At 59.2% G+C, this 20,299-nt stretch overlaps 2 protein-coding genes across 3 annotated transcripts; one reads left to right on the top strand and one right to left on the bottom strand.

Moving 5' to 3' along the window:
- Nucleotides 1–287: 287 nt before the first annotated feature.
- Nucleotides 288–11,716, bottom strand: ST3GAL2 (ST3 beta-galactoside alpha-2,3-sialyltransferase 2). Of its 2 annotated transcripts, none has more exons than XM_005526300.3 (8): nt 11,633–11,716; nt 3,554–3,823; nt 3,056–3,481; nt 2,747–2,940; nt 2,334–2,513; nt 2,109–2,154; nt 1,843–1,962; nt 288–1,575 (listed from the first exon to the last, which is right to left on the bottom strand). In XM_005526300.3, the coding sequence occupies exons 3-8, from the start codon at nt 3,386–3,388 to the stop codon at nt 1,402–1,404; spliced, it is 1,047 nt and encodes a 348-aa protein (XP_005526357.1). In that variant the 5' UTR covers nt 3,389–3,481; nt 3,554–3,823; nt 11,633–11,716; the 3' UTR covers nt 288–1,401. The 2 variants fall into 2 exon arrangements, with proteins under 2 accessions (XP_005526357.1, XP_014110936.1); XM_014255461.2 differs by lacking the exon at nt 11,633–11,716 and adding an exon at nt 8,631–8,854.
- A 134-nt stretch (nt 11,717–11,850) lies between these two features.
- On the top strand, nt 11,851–20,255 carry FCSK (fucose kinase). The gene is made up of 23 exons (XM_088062429.1): nt 11,851–11,995; nt 12,703–12,950; nt 13,068–13,118; nt 13,204–13,329; nt 13,448–13,520; nt 13,777–13,874; nt 14,023–14,103; nt 14,192–14,311; nt 14,492–14,633; nt 14,962–15,089; nt 15,192–15,293; nt 15,742–15,912; nt 15,986–16,053; nt 16,197–16,567; nt 16,810–17,020; nt 17,116–17,282; nt 17,383–17,610; nt 17,746–17,889; nt 18,045–18,164; nt 18,237–18,424; nt 18,609–18,708; nt 19,226–19,449; nt 19,636–20,255. Exons 1-23 carry the CDS (start codon nt 11,851–11,853, stop codon nt 19,750–19,752), a joined length of 3,423 nt encoding a protein of 1,140 aa, XP_087918555.1. The 3' UTR covers nt 19,753–20,255.
- Nucleotides 20,256–20,299: the final 44 nt, after the last annotated feature.

Here is a 20,299-nt window from a genome sequence, read left to right as displayed (position 1 = left end):
ACCAAAGTGGAGAAACAGGTAAGAGGCTGCTACAGAAAAGCCAGATACAAAAGGGTAAAAAAACATCTCCAAGCCCAAAAAAACCCTACAGTGATTGTTCCTCAAATTAACTATTGCAATCAGGCAGCATGGGCAGAGCTTCCCCAGATGGGCACTGCCCCACAGCCCCTGCTCCACCCTCAGCACTGGCTGTGCAGGCAGAGGGTGCCTCTCTGGGGGACTTCTTCCATGGCTGCCTTTTTCTTGAGCTTTCCAGCATCTCCTAAAAAAAACAAACACCCACCTGATTGACCCAAAGAAAGTGGTTTTAATGACACCTCTGGGGAGGCAGTTTCCTTCAGCATCTCCCCATCCCATGTCATAGGCTGTCCAGCCTGGGGACCCTGAGGGCACCAGCTGTACCAGACTGGTGTAAACCAAGCACCACCCTGGCAAATGGAGCAAAGACTTTGGGATTTCAGCTTCTCACCAGAGCTGTTTAGAGCAACACAAAAGCAAAAGCACAGTTTACTCACCCACTAATCTCTGGTCTATTTTTTCCCAGCCTGAAAGCAAAGGAAATCCTGTCTCCTTGACCTTGCTGCATCCCACAACCCCTTGAGCATCCTACACCTGCTTGCAGAGCTCAGTCAGAGTGACCAGGCTGCTGCTCGTGTAGGTTTCTTAGCTGCCTCCTGTACAGTCATTCCTGAAATCTGTCCTACCCTTCCCCAGTCCTCGGGTAGAAGAGCAGGGATGCTGCACCCCAAAGCTGAGATTCCTCTTCATCTCCCTGCACAGCTGTGCCAACAGTCACCAGCCTGCAGCAGAGCATGGTCAGCTTCTGAAGCTTCTGGCTCCCCACCATGGATCCATGTGCTGAGACCTGCATCTGTGCCAGGAGCCTTCCCTGGAGAAACGACGACATCGGCTGCCCCAGGGCCATAAAACAAAAATACCAAAATAAAGGAAAAAATAAGCAGCTGGTTCCACTGGTGAGGCTGCGCAGCCACCACAGCTCCCTCAGCCCCCTTGACCTGGACACAATGCTTGAGGGGTTCCCCAAAGTCACGCAGCTTTGGGGTGGGGGGGTTGTCTTGTTTTAAAAAGAGCAGCATTTGGTTTGACTGTAGAGAGATGCAAGGCGGCCAACCCTGCCGCCTGGTCAGTCACTGATTGTGTTTATAAATCCTTTCTCAGCTGGGTTTCTTAATAATAATTAAAAAAAAAAGCAAAAAGTCTCCTTTAGCTCTGAACCTGATTGGCTGCTGGAGGCACCAAATACCACCGCAGTGGCTCTGTCAGCAATGGGGAACTGTGCTGCCCATCCGTGCTCATTGCCTGAGGCCATCAGGGAGACCCTCACCCTCTGCCCCTGCAGGCAGCAGGACCTGCTGGAGCAGGGAGCTGGAGACTCGGCCCTCAGTTTCCCCGGTAAACCTCGATCTTGCTGGTTTTGGCCAGCATGTCGATGATGTGTGCCTCGAAGTCAGCATCGTGCACCCCCGTCTTCCTGAACTCCCCGGCGTAGCGGTTGTTCTCCCAGTAGTGGTGCCAGTTCCCCCGGCTGTCAGCACCAAACCCAAAGACGTTCACCTGCAGTAGCAAGGGAGGGAATGAACCAGAACCCTCCACCAGGCTGGGACACCCTTGTCTTAGCAGCTCCTGCACTGGTGGGGTGATTTTCAAAGGTGCCCATCCATCTACACAGCCTTCCCACTCTCAAGGATGCCCATCACTGTGGTGTCAGGCAACCAGAGTGACAGCTGAAGTTTGACCCAAAGAATCCACCTCCTTCCTTAACCCTGCAAGGTTTGGGACCTCACTCCATGCCAGCCAGGAGCTGAAGGAGACATCACCCACCTCATCGCAGACATGGAGGGCGAAGAAGAGCACCAGCATGCCAGTGGAGGGGTAGCGCCCGTGGTGTTCCGTCCAGCGGTCGTGGATGTACTTGAAGAAGGCAGGATTGTAGATCTGCACCTGGAAGGACAGACCAGGGTGAGCACAGGAGCCCCTTTGGCATCAGCACTCTGTGAAGGAGCACTGAGAACCCTGGGGAGTGATGAGGTAACGGGGCCATGGCCATGGAGGTGCTCGTAGCAGTGATAGGGATGAACTCCATGTACCTTTTCTTTGTCCACACGCAGAAAAGGCTTCACAGGTGCATATGTACTGGGAAAAGAGCACAGAGGCAGGTGAGTTCTTAGGAGTCCCATGCCCCCAACTCCAGTCTGACTTGCCAAAGGGGACTCAGAGGGAGTAACAAATAAATCCCCACTGCTCCCAGAGGATCTGTCCTCGAGTTAGGTGAGCCATCAGCCTGGTGCTGCCGGTGCCCACTGGGTACTTACAACCTGATCTGGCCGGTGGAGAGGGCACTGGCGATCCAGAGCAGGTCCAGGGTTTTGAAGGGCACAAGCACAAAGCTGACGTTGGCGGGCAGGTTCTTGGCACTCTCGGGATACATGAAGTGATGTGTGGTCCGACCACCCACATCGCCCTCAAAGCCCACAGTGGGGGCCTGGTTCATCCTGGGAAGAGAGCAGGGAGGATGACACCACCCTCCCAATGCCCTGTGCCTTGCAGACAACACGGGTGATCCCTATAAGCTGTTGAATGCTGCCAAACAGCAGATTCCCACCCAGGGGAGATGGTAAGGCTGGACTCACTCCCGCTCATCCCTGTACCCGGTGGTGCCAGCACCGCCCCGTGTCTCTGTGCTGCCCGGGTGGGCAGGTCCCTGGCAGTGCTCTCTGGCCCTCACCGCATCACAAAGTCGTGCGCGTCGATTTCCGCTCCGTAACCAGAGCCGCGTAGGTTGCCTGAGTTGCCAACCACGGCGCAGCGGCGGCAGCGGCGTGGGTCACGGGAGCGGTAGGGGTCCTCGCCCGGCACGATCTGGAAGAGCTTGCTCAGGACCTCGTGGGTGTTGTGGGACTTGAACTGAGGCTGCAGCATCTGCAAGGAGGGAAGGGGGGCAGGGGTGAATCAGCCAGCGCCCCCTCCTTGGTGGAGGAGAAATCTGTGTCTCCCGTGCCAGAGCACACCATGGCACTCCCGTCCCTGCGCTCACCATCCACCACCTCTGGACGTCCGGCGGTAGGTCCATGTTCTCCTTGGTCCACACTGGGGACACGGTGCCGTCATAGCGCCCATCAAACCAGTCGGTGGCCCCTGGCTCCTCGGCCGGGCAGCGGCGGCAGGAGCAGCCCCGGGGGTACGGCCCCCCTTTGCTGAGCCGCTGCATCCCGGCATAGCCGGGCACCAGCTTCACCCGGTGGATGCCGCCCAGCCCGCCGGGGTCCAGGTAGGCGATGCTGTGGTGGGAATAGGTGAAGAGGAGGGACATGACGAAGACGAGCAGGAAGGCGGTCGAGAGGAAGCAGAAGCGCAACGAGCACTTCATGGTCGTCGGGTGGCTGAGCCGGGGACGGCGCCCGCTCCGGCATAGGGCGCGGGCATAGGGCGCGGGAGGGCGTCAGCCGGCCAGCGAGGCTCCCTGCAGGAACGAGAATTGTAACTCCCTGCCGTGGCGGTGTGGGGAGGGGGACCCGCCGCACCGGGCTCCTACCTGCTGGGCTGCAGCTTTCCATCCGCGTTGTCCGGCCGCGGCGAGGGCCCCCGGTGGCTCCACGTGCCAGGCAGGGAGCGTCTGCGGAGGGGTCCGGCACAGCTCTGCGCACCGGCCTCAGCCGCTGCACCGCGCCCCGGCGGCTCCTCCAGGTCCCGGCCCCGGCTGGCGCTCAGCTGCGACGGTGCTCATCGTGCCCGGGGTTTAGCTGATCCGCTGGCACGCTGCCCTCAGCCGCTGGCTCGGGAACACGGCCACCACGACACCGGCCTGGAGCGGAAAGGAGGGGACGGCGGGTCAAGGGGTGGCGATACAGATAGCTGACGGGGACTGCGCCGAGCAGGAGGAGGGTGCTGGGGCTGAGGACTTTATTCCCCACTGAACGCTCCAAAATGCGTCCCAGCCCGTCCCAAGCACGGGGCTGCAGGGTACGAGCCATCCCCGAAGGGGACAAGTAGGCGCAGGGTGCGCAGGGAGCTGAGATGCCGGCATCGCTCTCCGAGCCTGGGGAACTCGCAGCAGCTCCCGGACTGTGCCCTCCCAGACAAAGGCTCAGCCATGAACTCGCCTCCGGAGCCAAACAAGCGGCTCCTTTCTCTAGGCTCAATTCTCCTTCTCTTATCACGCCATAAGCAGCCCCTCCAAAACCCTCCTCGCCGGCTGCCGCCGCCACCGCGGCAGCCGGGAAACAGCGGCTCCGCAGCCTGACGGGCACCCCGGGGACGGACGCTGGCGACTGTCCCCCCCGAGTGGCAGCGTCCCTTGGGGAAGGTCACTCGCTCGCTCGTGATCCTGGCGGGTAAAAATAGCCAGGGCAGAGGTGCTGGCGCCTGCGCCCGGGGAGGGGCGGGAGGAGCGGCCAAGCCCCCCGAGCAGGGGGGCGGGCAAAGCCAGACAGCGCTCCTTGGTCAAATCAAGGGGAAAAGAAAAAAAAAAAAAAAAAAAAGCTGAAAATTCCCTTTTAACCCAGTTACTGAGTTGGGGCAGGATGCAGAATCCCAGGGGTCTGAAGACATGAGGTCCTCTCCAGGCCTTTTTGGGGAGGGGTGACCCCACCCCAAGGCAAAACCCTGCAGAGGCATCACCTCTGCGCTGGCCCCAATTAAGCCAGTGCCGATGCCGGCAGCAGTAATTAGGAGCTGGCAGGCACCAGGATGCTCCTTCTTTAGGAAAAAAACATCTTCTGGAAGACGCTGGCTTGCTTTCCAGGAACAGACTGCTAAGCGCCCAAAAACCTCCTTGTTGGGATGGGAGGAGAACATGGACCCCAAAGGCTCCCCCCGCCCATTGCACTGCCAGGCATGGACACCTCCTGGTCAAACCATTAACCCCCTGTCAAATATTTGTTCAAGTGGGAACAGTCTTTAAAGGAAAGAGCCAAAAACCGAAGGCACATCCCAGTTCAAGTGTTTTCCTGGGCTCTGGCGGGGAATTTTAACACGCCTACATGGCACACGCATGGCCAGCAGTGACTGCAACCAGTTCCTTGGGCTGCTGCCAGCAGAAAAAGCAGGGTGGTTGTTAAACAGAGGGTTTGCGTTTAGGGAGTTTGGGATAAAGCCAGTAAGAAGCTGTAACACCTCTCCCCGCCCCCCAGATGCAAAACGCTGGAAAGATTCATAGGTAAAAGGCAATTTGGGGGCTTCTTTCAGCTATGATATGGCAGGGCCACCAAGCAGGATGGGCTGATCCCTCTCCCCTGCTCCCGCTGCTTACCATCCCACGGGGCTTTTTAAAGGCTAAAGGAAATGAGCTATCACGTGCTTGTGTTATTTTTGTTCCTAGTGAAAAGGGGAAAATCCCTTTCCGGCTCCCCAGCCCAGCCTGGTTCTGCCTGATGCATCCCAGCCCTGACACCATCTGGAGCACATTTTGTACGGCCCCGTCCTGGGGCCTCCTGGAGCTGCCCTTGACCACAGCGGGGGGAAAGCCCCCCTCCAGCCCAGCTCATGCGCGATAAAAGAAGCCTTAAATCCCAGTGGCTGGTTTGAGTCATCATTTTCCTAGCAGGAGCTGGCAGCTATTTCCATCTGCACTGGTCCTTACAGCCCCCAGCAGGGACAGGGCACCCACACATACAAACATATCCCACCAATATCCCTGCCCTCCCTGCCCAATCCTAATCCAACCCACCTCCACAAATAAAACCCCACTTGCAGGAGCTTTTTGCACCAGATTTGGATGTTTCCTTCTTAAAATAATCGGGGATTTCAGGATTTCTTCTGTGCAAGCTTGGTAACTCAGCAATGCCATTAAATACCCTTCCATTCCCAAATTCATCCCCAGGATCCTGAATTGTCTCCTGAGGACCATGTACTCATCAAACACAAGTTTCTCTTTGATTGCAGGAGATAATGAAGCAAAGCTATTAAAAGGTCCTGGTAAATTGCTCTGCTGCTTTTACAGGTGGATGTTTTTTTCCAATCATATAATCTTTCATTTCAGGATGAATGCTGGAGTGGTGTAACTGACAACCCCAGGGCCTGGAGGATGCCTGCCCCTTTTCTGTCAGACAAAACACCATCAATACATCCCCGCTCTGCATCTTTAGGTCTTGTTGGCTTTGTTTGCTCATTTCTAAGATATCCTGGAGTTGTTGGCATGAATTTCTATGCTAGTAAATGGCAGGGTGGGCAAAGGAAGGAGCCATCACTGGGAGATGGGATGTCATCATGTTTGGGGCAGGGAGAGAAGGGAAGTGGAGGAGCAGTGGCAGCATTGTCTTCCCTAGCTGCTGCTCTTCTCAGGTATGAATGGTCTGAAAATTCCCCCAGGAGTCTTTGGGAAATGCCGCCCTGGTGACCAGGTGCTACTCATGCCATGATCCCTGTGCAGGGATGTCACTCCTGCCACCACCAAACCATTCACTGGGGGCCAGAGCGGTGCATGGCTCTTGCAGGTGGATGAGGGGGAAGCACACAGGGCCCCCTTGGACTGGACTGGCATCTCTGCCATGGATGGAAAACCTGAGAATTAGGGTTGGGCTTCCTTAACAAGGAAGGAGCAGATCTAAATTGAGTCTTCTCCCACCTCCTCCAACGCCAGGCAGAAACAGCGAGTGGTGACCTGTCCTTGTTTCAGGCACGGCTTCAGTGAGTGGGATTACTACAAAATATCATAAAACCGTTCCAATTTCTTTTTGCCCACAGCCCAAGCGCTGCCAGAGGTTGCAGCCCCCGGGCAGGGTGCCGAGGAGCCGCTCGCTTCCGTGGGGCCGTCAGCTCGCGTTAGCTCGGAACAGCACACGGGAATCTGCCGGGGGCAGCGCATGAAGGGGCGATAGCCTGTCCCTCTGCATCACTGGGCTTCCAAAGCCAAAACAAGGCTTGGCAAGAAAAGTGCAGTTAATTAAGAAGGTCCTTTCCTGCAATCCAGAGGGATTATATTTTTCCCTTGAATTTTTTTTCCTCCCTGGAAGCTGGATGGGAGAGGGAGCAGGGAGCAGACCTGGTGCTGGCACAAGGGTGTTCCTCCCTGCCGTGGGGTGATGCCATGAAGAACTGATGGCCAGCAGCAGACAAGCACCAGGTATTAAGAGAAGAAGCCAATGCCATGCGTTAAGCCATCACCACATCCTGACAGCAGTAAGGACCTGGTAACTTATTCTTCACCCTTTTAATTAATCATACTCTTATCAGCCAGCTCAATCAGCTAATGGAGCCAAGTTAATTTGGTTTCCCATGTTTTAAACCCTACTCGCACCCCTGACTGCCAATGGCAGCAATTCCAGCCTTTCCTCGTGTCTGGCCTCCAGAGGGGTTATTTCAGGCTCATCCCTCAGCGCTGGGATAGGGCCAGGAAAGAGCGTGGAGGCCAAATCCCCAGCACAGAGCTGGGATGGAGCCAGCCACACTGAGGCCATTTCTCATGGGATTTGGGGGCACAGGGGAGTGCCAGCAATGGGAAAACAGAATGGAATACTCCCATCCTTGTGGTAGATGGGCCTGCAGGGACTGGTCTAGCAGCATCCCAAGCCCCTCGTCTCAATCACAGTGGGAACTGCACCAGCCTGAACACTCTGTGCTGCTCAATGGGGCAATGCTGGGTGGGCACTCTCCCCCGCAAAATTCACACTGGCAGAAGAAGCCAAGGCAGATGCCCGTCCCTGCAGCTCACATTCCCATTGGGCCCACCCAGCCACATGTACCAGCCTGTGTGGCTGATGTCCCTGAGCATTCTCCAGTGCCACAGTGCCATTTCCCCCACCCTCTGCCAGCCATTCTGGGTCTCCCCAGGCTGCCATGGGGAACAAGGGACCCTGTACTCCAGGGGTGTTGATAAGCCCAAGGCCATGCTCACAGCATGGCCTTGTCACACTCAGCTTTTTGTGTCAGGAGCAGCAGCTCCCTCCTTCAGGCAGGACAGGCAGGGAAGGGAGTGGGATTCTCCCCCCGATCCTGAATGCCTGAGAGGCAGAGACAGCCCAGCTGCTCTGCACCCCAAGCACCCACCCCTGAACCCCCAGTTTGCATCAGCTGCCTCAGTTTGCACCAAATCAAATCCCACCAGCTCAGGTACCATTCAGCTGGGTACCACTGAACTCTGGGTCATGCACCGCCGCACCGCACCGGGTGCCACCAAGCTGAGTCCAACCAAGCAGACAAGTTTGGCAAACAAACCCAGCAGAACAGAGGAGGCAGAGCCTGGGGCTTGCCACCCAACACTGCCTACTCCTCTCTCCCGTCCTCACCCCAGTTGCCTGAGCAAAACCATCTGGTCCCATGGGGAGCCAGCCCCTCACTGCTGGCAGTATTTCTGTCTCATCCCCCCACAGATGCAGGCTGGGTCTGCCTGGTCCCTGTCCCCACTCCTGCCTGTTACAGCAGGGCTGCATCCCACAGACACCCCTGAACCAGTCTCCCTGCAGCCTCAGCTGCCTGTGAAGATGTGGCCATACCGCAGGCAGACACGCTCCCTAGGAAGGGCAGGACCCCTGCTCTCCTTTCACCACCAGCACTCGGTGAGCTGCCAGCAGCACCCTGAGCCTCCCCTCCGGCTGGGAATGAACCACTTCCCCTCCACCACTGCCGCTGGTTTTACCAGCCTGGGCCCGTTAGGTTCATGCCTGATGCCTCACCAGGAAAATATGTGCAGGAGCGCAGGACAGGCGGATGCTGCACCAGGAGGCGCCGCCGCCGGTTGTGGCCCTTTGCCCGGAGAAGGCGAGAGGAGACACGGGGGCCCCCCGCACTTTCCTGTCTTCCTGGAGAGGATCGGAGGCAGTAGAAAACCAAAGGTTCTTCTTTGGCTTTCGAGGGCTGGTTGATGGGTGCTGTACCCACAGCCGCCCTCTCTCCCCCGGGTAAAACCCAAGGTGAGAACTGCAACCTCAGCACATGCTGCGGGTGGCCCCATAAAGCCACCCCGGTTTGCTCCGCCTGCGGGCAGCACTGAGAGGACATTGAACTCGTTAGGGAAATTGCACCTATGAGATTTCATTGCAGGGAAGTTACGAAAGGCTCCTGAGGCCGGAGGGCATCAATCCCAGCACAGCCCAGTTACAGCAAAGAACTCCCATTAAATGTAAAATTAGAGCAGTTCCACTGGTGAGAGCCCCTGACTTCTTTCCACTAGCTGGGGCTCTGCTCAGACACCTGGGGAGAAAGGGGAGCGTTTGCAGCTTCCTAATTAGCCCAATTACTGCTGCAGATCAAAAGTCCTTTGCTGGGGACACGGTGGCACCCGGAGCAAAGTGACTGCAGCTTGTTCTGGTTTCCCAAGAGCAACTGTTGAGGGTGTTATTTTAGAGTTCAAACACTGAACTATCCATCTCGTAAGAAAAAAAAAAAGTAATCTATACATCACACATGTGTAAATATATATATATAATTATATACATTCACCACTCATCTGGGGCTATCTTTGGGAACTTTGCCTTGGAGCTGGGACCCAAATACACTTGCACTTTCCAAAAAAAGCTTTTAGAAGATGCCAGTGGCAAAGAGCGACATGAAGCCAAGAGATACCCCGGAGCCCAGTGCGGAGCCCAGCAGGGCAGGGAGAGGAGGCTCCCAGCCTCTCCCATCACATCGCAGCCCCTCGGGGTCAGGCGGACTCTGATAAATCCTGGCTCACGAAGAAGCACTGAAGCCGGCCAAGCCACTGGAGAGCAATCAGCAGCTTGCAAACGTGTAAACATTAAATGCAACGGGAGGAGAGGAAAGCCATCGAGCTGCCGGGACCTCGACGTGCCAAACGGGGCGGCATCCGGCGTGCCGAGAGCCCGCAGCAAAAGCATCGAGCCCTCAGTGCCATCGGAGCCTTTCCCCCAAAAGCGGCAGTTTGGAGCTTGTTTGGGCACGAAAATTCAAGCGTTCCCGCAGCATGCGGCTGCCGAGGCTCTCCCTGCCCGCTCTCCCTGCCTGCCTCCGGCGCCGGAGAGGCGTGGGCGGTGAGGGGAGCGCGCCCCGCCGTTCCCAAGAACCGCCATGAGCTCCTCGGAGGAGAGAGAAGCGCTTTTGACAGGCAGCTGCCGCACACAACCGGCAGCGGGGCCGCGGTCGCTGCCAGATGGGGACAGACAGACAGACAGACAGACAGACAGGCGGGCAGGCGCGCCGCGGCGGGGGCGGCGGGCAAGGCACCCCCCAGCCCAGCCCTCCCCGCTGAGGTCGCGGTTTTTGCTTCTGACAGAAGGGGGAGAAAAAGGAAGAAAAGGAAAACCAAGCCCAAAGCGTTGAAGAACTTCCCGTTGGCGCTCACCGCCTTAGCCACGATGTGGCCGGGGCGGCTGCTCTGGGCTGGGTAAAGGAGAGCCCGAGATAATGCAGAGCAAAACTGCCTTCACCAGCTCAAAGCCCACACGTCTTCCTGGAGGGAGGCTCAGCAAGTTTTGGGGTTTGGTGTGATTTGGTTTCCCCCAGACATGTTTTATGACTGTTGGCAGCAGGCGGGGACGTGGCCCTTCCTCCAGTCTGAGCCTGCACTCTGCCCAAGTCCATCCCCCCCCCAGTATTTTCCTGCTGGCATGGGAAGCCCTAACTCTATGGAAACTATTTGGACTAAGTGCTCTGACTCTGAAGCTGGAGCCTGAGAAAAACCTTCCCTTCCTCCTGCGCCAGCAGCACTTAAGCCCCCAGCATATGTGGGGACCCCTTGAATCGCCAGGCCCTGAAATACGGGCTCGTGTATCAATCCCACTCCGGCAGCCGTGCTTCAGCCAGGGAAACACCCTGGAACAATGGGACAGGGACGCCGAAAAGCTCTCACACCAATGCCCGCGTTAGTGCCCTCCCCCCCCCCCACACAGAAGCAGGCAAGGGACATCCCCTGCTCGGTGACAGTTTTCTACCCTGTCCCCAGGGACGCGCCAGGCTGTTTGTGAAATCCTGGCTGCCACTACCCATGCAATGGATGCCGTGTGTCACGCAGCCATGTGTCACACTGCTGCTGAGGGACCTTACACGCACATTGGCACTGGTAGGGACCGGGGCCGCTCGCAGCCAGCCCTCCCACCCTGGTCCCCCGGCTCTGGCCTCAAGATCCCAGGGCACACGGCTGGAGGGGAGTAGCTGCATCAGCCCCGGCCCCGATAGCTCTGCTAGGGCCAGCATCCTCCCCGGGGCGGGCACATCCTCCCCGGGCAGCACACCGCGGCTGGGGCCAGCACATCCTCCCTGGGGACAGCACCGCAGGGCCCGGGCCAGCGCTCCGGACCAGCGCAACCTCCTGGGTCTGAACCCAATGCAACCCGGGTGGACGCTCCCGGCAGCCAGCACCCAAAACCCGGACCTGTACCCCGGATAGGGGACAGCACATCCTCCCGGGGCTGTTCAGCACCCCCTGCATCCCGGGTGGATAATCCCAGCCCCGAGACCTGCACGCAGCCCCGGGAACTGCGCCCAGCCCCGGGACCAGCTACCGGCACCACCACACCGGGGAGGAACACGGGGCATCCCGTGTGGGTGCTCCCCGAGGCCAGCTCCCAGCACCGGGACCAGCCCGCAGCAGCGGAGCAGCTCCCGGGCGGGCTCCCCCGCCGCCGCCCGCTACCCCCGCCGCCTCCCCGGGACCGGCTTCCCGAGCCGAGCCGGGCCGTGCCCGCATCCCCCGCCTCGGGCCCGCTCTCCGCCGCGGTACCTGGCTCAGCTCCGGCATGGCCCCGCCGCCGGGCTCACCCGGGCCCCGCCGCCACCGCCCTCCGCGCCGTGCGGAGCCGTGCCGTGCCGCGCGGGGGGGGGGGGATCAGGGGCCGGCCCGGCTGGGAGATGTAGTCCTGGGCCGCCCGGCGGGGCTTGTGGGACTTGTAGGAGGCGAGAGGGGCCGCCTGCGCCCACTCTCCCACCCGCGTCTCAGGAATGTACCGCGGTGCTCAGCCCGGGACTCACCCCGCCACATCGGCACCCCCCAATCCTCTGCCCAGCATCGGCATCCCCGGTACTCATCCACCGGGATCCACCCCGGTACCCACCCGGCGCATCGGCAACGCCCTGAACACGCCCGGTACCCAATGCGATACCCAATGCTCAGTACCCATCCCGGTACCCAACCCGGTACCCATCCCGGTACCCATCCCGGTGCACCGGCATCTCCAGACACCGGCACCCCCGTACCCATCCCCCGTTATCCACCCTGGTATCCACCCGTCGCACCGGCATCTTCTGCTACCCTCCTTGGTACCCATTCCGGTACCCAGCCCGGCACCCACCCCAGTGCATTGACACCCCCCAGTACCCACGGATCGCATCCCAGCACCCACCGGGCGCCCACCCTGACAACCCATCGAGAACCGACACCAGCGCCCACCGCCCGGGCACACCTTCTCTTTGCAGAGAACCCTGCGAGAAGCCGGACTCTTGACAGGGGTGACCCCGGGCACTTAGGGGTACGCACCACCTCTAAAACCCATTTTAGGGCAGAAAACGTCAAACCCCCATTCCCCCTTTGCAAGCCCCCGAGATGGGGTAAGGAGGGAAGCAGCATAGGGGTGCGCTGTGCCTTTAAGGGGTCCGTTTCTCGCCGCGCAATGCACGATGGGAATTGTAGTTCTTTAGCGACAAGCGCCCCGGAGCGGCTGCGGCGACTGGACTAAACATCCCAGCAGGCCTCGCGGCGCCAGGCTGGGGGCGGAGGAGGTGTTTATGGCGGCGGAGTGGAGCGCTCTTCTCCTCACCTGCCGGCGGGGCCATGGCGGCGTGTCCGCCCTGCAGCGAGGCAAGTGGCGGGGCGGGCGCTCCCTCTTCCTCCCTGCGAGCGGCAGCGGGACCGGCTCTCAACCCCGCCCGCCTCTCGTTTGGCAGAGCTGGAGGTGCGGCGGCTGCGGGGCGGGCTGGGCCCGCGCCCCCCAGCGCTGCTCCTGGCCGTGGAGGACCCCTGGGCCCACCTGGGCAGCGGCGGCGCCACCCTGAACGCTTTGCTGGTGGCGGCCGAGCACCTCAGCGCCCGGGCCGGATACACGGTGAGAGGTGACGGCCTCCGGTGGGTCCAGGGAGGCTGGAAGTCAGGAGGGGATGCTGGAAGTGAGGGGGAGTGCCTGTCCTGTCCCCACTGACTTTTCCCTGCTGTCCTCTCCCAGGTGGTGACCGCTGACGTCCTGAGGGACGCCCGCATCCTCATCTTGCACATGGTGAGAGCCGAGCGGCAGCCCAGCGTGGGACCTCTCATTGCACCCACTCCGTCCCGGTGACCCTCTATATTCTCTGTTCCACCAGGGCCGCGACTTCTCCTTTGACGACTGCGGCCGTGCCTTCACTTGCCTGCCCGCTGAGGAGCCCGGCGCCGCAGCCGAAGCGCTGGTCTGCAACCTGGACAGCCTTCTGGGGACCATGACACACCGGGTCTGTGTAGCCTGGGGATGGGGCCCTGGGGATGGGTTTGGCTCCCAGCAAGATGGAAATGGTGTTGGGTTCCTGGGCTCCTTCCCTGTCCCTGGGCACGCGGTCCTTCTCTTGGCAGCTCTGTGTGGGCTCCCCACCTGGCGTCTGGGTCTGCAGCACCGACATGCTCCTCACCGTGCCCTCAGCTCCAGGTGAGCGGGTATCAGCTTTGGCGTGGGACAGGTTCCTAACAAGCAGCACAGCTGGTTCAGCCTGTGCTGTGCTCCCATGGGGGTTTGGATGCTCAGCTGTTGCTGTCCTGTGAATGAATGGGAGCATCTGTTGTGTCTGCAGCAAGGTGGTCAAGGCTGGATGCTGCTGCCACTTCTGCTGCCATGGTCTAGGTTTTCAGACAGTTGTGCCCAGTGCTCTGCCCCAGTGGGCACTGGTTTCTGTCCCTCCCCCCAGGGATCAACTGGGATGGCTTCCAGGGCGTCCGAGTGATCGCAGTGTCTGGGAGCCCAGTATATGCCAGGAACCATGGGGTCTACCTCACCAATGAGCAGGTTGGGGAACTTCCCCCTTCAAGAGGAATCTTTGGGAGGTTCAGGGATCCCCAGTCTTTTGATCCCTTGGGTGCTGAGATCTCAGTACTGCTGTGGCTGCTTGGCTTGGGGTTTCCTGAAGAGCTCACTGGGGTGGTTTTGCTCCCAGGGGCTGGTGCATGACATCATCTACAAAGGCACAGAGGCCCAGATCCATCAATGTGTGGGGCCAGACGGCACTGTCCCACTGGTATGGCACAACTCCGGTGCTGGTGACCCTGCCAGCCCCATCCCTTGTGTCACCACAGCTGCAGCCTCAGCCCTGATATGCCTGGCAGGTTTGCGGAATTGTTTTCTTCTCCTCGGATGCTGCCGAGCAGCTTCTGGCCACCCATGTCATCCCTCCTCTGGACGCCTGCACCTACATGGGGCTGGACTCGGGGGCACCACCCATCCAGGTGAAACCCCTTCTGTGGAGGACAGAACCCTTTGCCACTTGGGTGTCACTGCTGGGCATCTCTGTTGGGTCTGTGTGCCCTCACACTGCCAGATTTGGGTGGGAGAGGTAGTGGGAGGGAGCACCTAGTAGCAGGGTGGGGTTCAGGATAGCTGGACCCAACAAGTCCCTTCTCTCCCAGCTCTCCCTCTTCTTCGACATTGTGCTGTGCATGGCAGCGGGGATGACAGAGGAAGATTTTGTGAAGGGTGGTGGTGATGCCAGTGTGAGGAGTGCCCGCTCTGTGCTGTGGACAGCTCTCCGAGGCTTCCCTCTTAGCATGGGTGAGTGCTTCTTTCCAACTTCTAGTGAAGTGTCCCTGCATGTCCCTGTGGTTGTAACTAGATGATCTTTAAGGTCTGTTCCAACCCCAACCATTCTATGATTCTGTGCTGTGGTGAGTGCATGTGATGTGACCCATTCCTGGGCCACCTTCCCTGCATGGGGAGAGATGGGGTGGTCAGAGCCTGATGGTCATGTGTGTCTCCCCACAGCTGTGGGTCCCCTTCACTCCCCACCCCTTCAACTGGGGGTGTTCAGCCTAGCTCACGAGTGTAAGACACACACACTTTTTTTTGTCAATGTGCTAAAAGCTCTCCTGCCCCACCCCAGCCTGCATTCCCAATGCGTCCTATGACTACATGACCACCTCTGCGAGTGACCACATCCGCAGCCTGACCCTCCTGCCTGGCTCTGCCAGCCACCTCCGATTCTGCAAGACAGCCCATTCCCACGTGGATGTATGTCCTTCCATCCCCAGCCTTGCTCATGTGTGTTTTTTGGGGGTTGCTCTGGGCTATGTGCCCAGACCCTGGTCCCATGTGTCTCTATGCCCTTGGCAGCAGCCCTGTCTCCTGGAGGATGACTCTTCAGTCACCAACTGCCTGCTGGAAGGGGCTGTGCAGCTGGCAGCTGGCAGTGTCATCCAGCACTGTCACCTCCAGGTACTTGACTAGGATGGGGGTGATGCACAGCTCCCAGTGCACTGAATGGGCAGCAGGGTGATACATTGCTGCCTAAGATGGAGGAACCACAGCTGTGAGATTTGGGGTGCCCTTCTTCTTTGGGGCTGCCTTTTGGCTGATGCTGGGCACCCTGGTGGCTGTCATCCTCTGCAAACAAGGGGATGAGGCTGTGGCTTCTGGCCTGTCCTGAGCTGGGAGCCAGGGCAGACCCTCTTCTTTGGGGGCTCTGTTACGGCTGTGAGTCCTGGAGGCTGTTACCTGGCCTGAATTTCTGTAGTCTGTGTTTCTGCAGCCTTGTGACAAAATTATGTCCTGCCACCTGGCATGTTCTGGCACCAGCTTGTCTCTCAGGGTGGTTGTCTCATTCCAAGGTCAGGATTTGGCTCTGATGTGGGGGCCAGCCATGCCACTGTTGCTTCTTCCTCAGGGTCCCCTGGTGATCGGTCCTGGCTGCCTCCTCTCGGGCCTCAACGTGGGCTCCTCACCAGCCCTGCGTGGCTATCCCCTGCGTGATATTGTCCTTCAGGGTCACCACGTCCGGCTGCGTGACCTGCCCTGCCGCGTGTTCACTCTCACCGGCCGCCTCGATGACTGGCAGGTGCGGGGGCAGTGAGGTGGCACAAGGTTCCCAGCGAAGCCAAAGTGTGATCAGCCCCTCTGTGTCCCTGCAGAGCCCTATGGAAAAAGCCACCTACCTGAACATGCCCTGGGCTGAGTTTTTCCAACGGACAGGTGTACGGTAGGTGCCACATGTCAGGATGGGACAGGAGACCCAGCTCCTGGAGGCGTCATGACCGCCCCAACCCATCTCCCATTACAGCTCCCCTCATGGAAGGTGTCCTTGAGCCCCAGGGCAGTGTTGATGGTCTCTCCCTCCATCAGGGAAGGGGACCTTTGGGATGCCGAGACACCGCGGGGGAGCCGCTGCCTGCTCAGTGCCCGCCTGTTCCCGGTGCTGCACGCTCGCGAGGCACTGGGGCTGGAGGATGTGCTATGGCTGCTGGGCCTGGCCACTGTGGCCAGTGAGCAGCTGGCGCGCTGGCGGACAGCCTGGCGTATGTCCTGGCAGGAGCTGCTGCCCTGCCTAGACATGGAGGCTGAGCTGGGTGCCCGCCAGGCCCTGTTCTTCCTGCAGGGCCAGCGCAAGGTGCGGCGGGTGCTGCTGGGGTGCCAGGACAGCAGCCTCCTGCCGCTTGCCCGCAGCGCCGTCCATGAGGGCTACCATGAGGCCGTGCTGGGCACGCTGGATGAGGGTGAGCTGGACTCATGAGCTGCATCTCTCCTTATCAGGACTGTTCAGTGCTCCCCACCCCCTTCATTGATCCCCCCCTTACTGCAGGACCCCGTGGGAGTGCACCTGCAGGGTGTCCAACAAGCCCTTGCAAGCCGTACAAGCCCTGCTCCCCTGGGGATAGCTTATGGCAGAAGTGGGCTGGTTGGGGTGCAGCCTGCAGCCTGGCTGTGCTTTGCAGCCTCCTTCTATTTTATTTTTTAGTTGCCTCCACAGCCAGCGATGCTGGTATTGCAGCACGGGCACTTGCCTGTATTGCTGAGGTCCTGGGCTGCATGGCACAAGGGGAAGGGGGCTTGCGGAGTGGTCCTGCTGCCAACAGGGAGTGGGCCTCAGCTTTTGGGTGCCTGGAGAGCGGGGACATCGCTGGCGGTGTCCAGGAACTGGCTGCTGAGCGGCAGAAGTGGATGAGCCGGTGAGGCTGGGGCTGGCAAGAGACAGCTGCCCCATTCCAGGCATTGGTGCTGTTATGGAGACATGGAAATGGGCTCAGCACCTCTCTTATCACAGGCCGGCTCTGCTGGTGAGAGCAGCTCGGCATTACGAGGGGGCCGAGCAGATCCTCGTCCGGCAGGCAGTGATGTCCTCATGCCAGTTTGTCAGTGTGGAACAGGTGGAACTGCCACCCTTGGGGCACTGGGTGCAGGTGGTGTGTCCAGCCCGCCTGGACCTCTCCGGTGAGCGCATTCCCTGAGTCAGATGATCCTTGTCTCACCCCTGTGGTGCTGGGAGAGATAGAGTAAGGTGCAGTAGGAGGCTGATGGTGAGTGTTGGCAGGTGGCTGGAGTGACACACCCCCCATCACCTACGAGCACGGGGGCGCTGTGGTGGACGTGGCGGTGCTGGTGGATGGGTGCCGGCCCATCGGCGCCCGGGTGCGGCGCATTGTCCAGCCAGAGCTGCGCCTCCTCAGCCTCTGCGGGACAGCACGGAGCGAGGTGGTGGCAGAGCTGGTGTGCCAGGAGCTGGAGCACTTACAGGATTACTGCCAGCCACATGCACCAGGTGAGGGGTCACCTGCCAGCCTGGTTCTGTACCTGCGATGTCCCATTGGTGCCAGGATGGCCCTTTTTTGGGGCCAGTGGGATGAGGGAGCAGGTAGCACAGCAGGCATCAGCTTTACTTCTTTCTTGATTTCAGGAGCCCTGCTCAAAGCTGCCTTTATCTGCACCCAGGTTGTGCAGTTCCCCTCACAGAGACCCTTGCGGGCCCAACTGATGGAGGGTTTCGGGGGTGGCTTTGAAGTGCACACCTGGTCCAAGCTGCCCCACGGGTCTGGCCTTGGTAGGTCTGCAGGGAACGGGTTGGGCACTCCCTCACTAGTGCTTGGGAGTCTCTCCTGCTGCCAGCACTAGGATGGGGGATCCCCCTTGCTTCCCCCCAGCCCTCAGGGACACAACAGTGTCTCACTGCCCTGGCCCCACCTGTGCTCGCTGCAGGCACCAGCAGCATCCTGGCAGGAGCAGTGATGGCATCCCTGTACCAGGCAGCAGGGAAGGCTGCCAGCACACAGTCCCTTATCCATGCTGTGCTGCACCTGGAGCAGAGGCTCACAACAGGTAGGGCCTGGGGGAGCAGCTGGCCCGTGAGGTGGGGGTCCCAGCAGTGACTGATGACCCTCTGCCCTGCAGGGGGTGGTTGGCAGGACCAGGTTGGTGGGCTCGTTCCTGGCATCAAAATTGGGAGGTCGAAGGCTCAGCTGCCACTCAGAGTGGAAGTGGAGCAGATCCCAGTCCCTGATGGTTTTACCCAGACCCTGAACGATCACCTGCTGCTGGTGTACACGGGGAAGACTCGCCTGGCCCGCAACCTGCTCCAGGTAATGCCTCTGGGTGTCACAGGCTGGCCTCTGCTCCCCCTGTGGCCTTTGGTGGCATCCCCTTCACTTGTGCAGAGCTTTGTCACCCCAGAAGAAGCTGCCAAAGTCCATGGGCGCAGCATTACCTCCCCAGGTGCTTCCAGAGCCAGGAGGACAGTGACAGGGACATTGTGGCCTCTTGCAGGACGTGGTGAGGAACTGGTATGCCAGGCTGCCCTCCATTGTGCAAAATGCTGATGCGCTGGTGAGCAATGCTGAGGAGTGTGCCCAGGCCTTGAGGCAAGGTGTGAGCCCCCTTCCCTGGGCCAGGGTGACCCTTTTAACAGCTAAAGAAATACAAACTTTCTCGGGGAGAGGCTGTGCGGCCTTGGAAGGGAAAAAGGCTGGGGGGTGCAGGCTCTTGCAGCTGCAGAAACTTCAAATTCTCCCCTGAGCCCACCCTCACCAGGCAATCCCCCGAAATTCAAGCTTGAACAAAGATTTTGAGGAAGAGGGGGTTAGACATGCTGAATCTGATTGATTAGCAGTGTGCCATTGGTGACAGGGCTGGGGGCCATGCCTGGTCAATGCAGTGGGTTTATGTGGCTGCTGCAGAGAGGAAGCTGGAGCATTAAAGCAAGCAAATCCTCCCCCTGTGGAGGATTAAAAATAGCAACGTGACAGGGCTGGGGTTGCCTGCTCAGCCAGCAGAGCTGGGAGGAACTGGAAAAGAGAAGGCAGAATTCAGTTTGGGCTGAGCATGTTTTTGCCCTTTGGGTGAGAAATGGAGACAAGCAATTTGTAATATTCCCTCCTCTGCAGGTGATCTTCTGCTCCTTGGCAAGTGCCTGGACCGCTACTGGCAGCAGAAGAAGTGCATGGCCCCGGGCTGCGAGCCGCTGGCTGTTGGGCGCATGATGGACGCTCTCCGGCCCTACGTTTATGGGCAGTGCTTGGCTGGGGCTGGCGGTGGTGGCTTCCTTTACGTCCTAACCAAAGCCCCTCGTCAGAAAGAGGCTCTGCACCAGATCCTGGCAAACACTGAGGTGAGCTGTGAGCCCCCCACTGTTGCAGGCAGATTGCAGCAGCTGTATATAGGGCACCAGGAACATCTCTCCCCACCACACATTGGGTGTGATTGCTTGTTGTTCCAATGCCCTCCCTGGGACCTTGGAGGTGAGAAGGGGTCCTTTGCTGGCTCCTGGCCCAACCTGTGACTTTCTTTTTTCTAGGGACTGGGCAACTTCAGCATCCACAGCATTGAAGTGGACACGGGTGGCTTCTCTGTGGAGGTCGTGGGATGTGATACAAAGGACAGTGCTCACCCTGGAGGGGACAGGGCTGTGTGAAGGCCTTCATCCCTGGCAGATAGCCAGAACAGGTGCAGGGAAATCCCTGCTGCTTTAGGGGCAGGTTTGTCAGCCAGCTTCAGCAGGTGCCTTAGGTCTCCATCTGGCCTTTTTATCCTACTTGTCCCAAAGGCCAGAGCCTGGAGAAGCTGTGACAAGTTGTGCAGGCAGGCACAACTACCCCTGCTGGGTGGCCTTGCTGGAGGGACAGTTTGCCAGGGCCTCCACCCTGATTTTGGTATTTCACTTCAGTTTTTACAGTTCTTCAAAGGGAACAAGCTAGCATTTGTGATGCTGCATCTAGCAGGAACCTTCCTGCTCTACCAGCAGCAGGGACCCAAGCTGCCTGTTCATCATGCAATGCTCCTGCACCAGGGATGCAGCTGAATGTAGAATCGAGACCTGCTCCTGTCCTCAGGCACTGTTACAGCAGTGAAATAGTGAATACTGAAAGCAAATTTCTAGTTGTGCAGTCTGTCTGAATAAAAAGCTTGTTCTCAGCATGTGTTTGCACCCCTCTGTCCCTAGCAGGGCTACTCCCTTTTCA

The sequence above is a fragment of the Pseudopodoces humilis genome, chromosome 14 (assembly GCF_049639895.1).
Source record: "Pseudopodoces humilis isolate 2021_Gansu_Grassland_sample_001 chromosome 14, ASM4963989v1, whole genome shotgun sequence".
NCBI lineage: Eukaryota > Metazoa > Chordata > Aves > Passeriformes > Paridae > Pseudopodoces > Pseudopodoces humilis.
Note: the sequence above shows the minus strand (reverse complement) of the source record. Positions and strands in the feature narration are given on the sequence as shown.

Bases quoted from the DNA above. Each gene is read 5' to 3' on its own strand.
- FCSK (XM_088062429.1), top strand. From the start codon at position 11,851: ATGTACCGCGGTGCTCAGCCCGGGACTCACCCCGCCACATCGGCACCC. The intron at 12,951-13,067 runs GTGAGAGGTGAC...GTCCTCTCCCAG, and splicing joins GCGCCCGGGCCGGATACACG to GTGGTGACCGCTGACGTCCT. The intron at 13,521-13,776 runs GTGAGCGGGTAT...CCCTCCCCCCAG, and splicing joins CACCGTGCCCTCAGCTCCAG to GGATCAACTGGGATGGCTTC.
- ST3GAL2 (XM_005526300.3), bottom strand. From the start codon at position 3,388: ATGAAGTGCTCGTTGCGCTTCTGCTTCCTCTCGACCGCCTTCCTGCTC. The intron at 2,941-3,055 runs GTGAGCGCAGGG...CCCTCCTTGCAG, and splicing joins ACGTCCAGAGGTGGTGGATG to ATGCTGCAGCCTCAGTTCAA. The intron at 1,576-1,842 runs GTGGGTGATGTC...TTGCTACTGCAG, and splicing joins CCCTCCATGTCTGCGATGAG to GTGAACGTCTTTGGGTTTGG.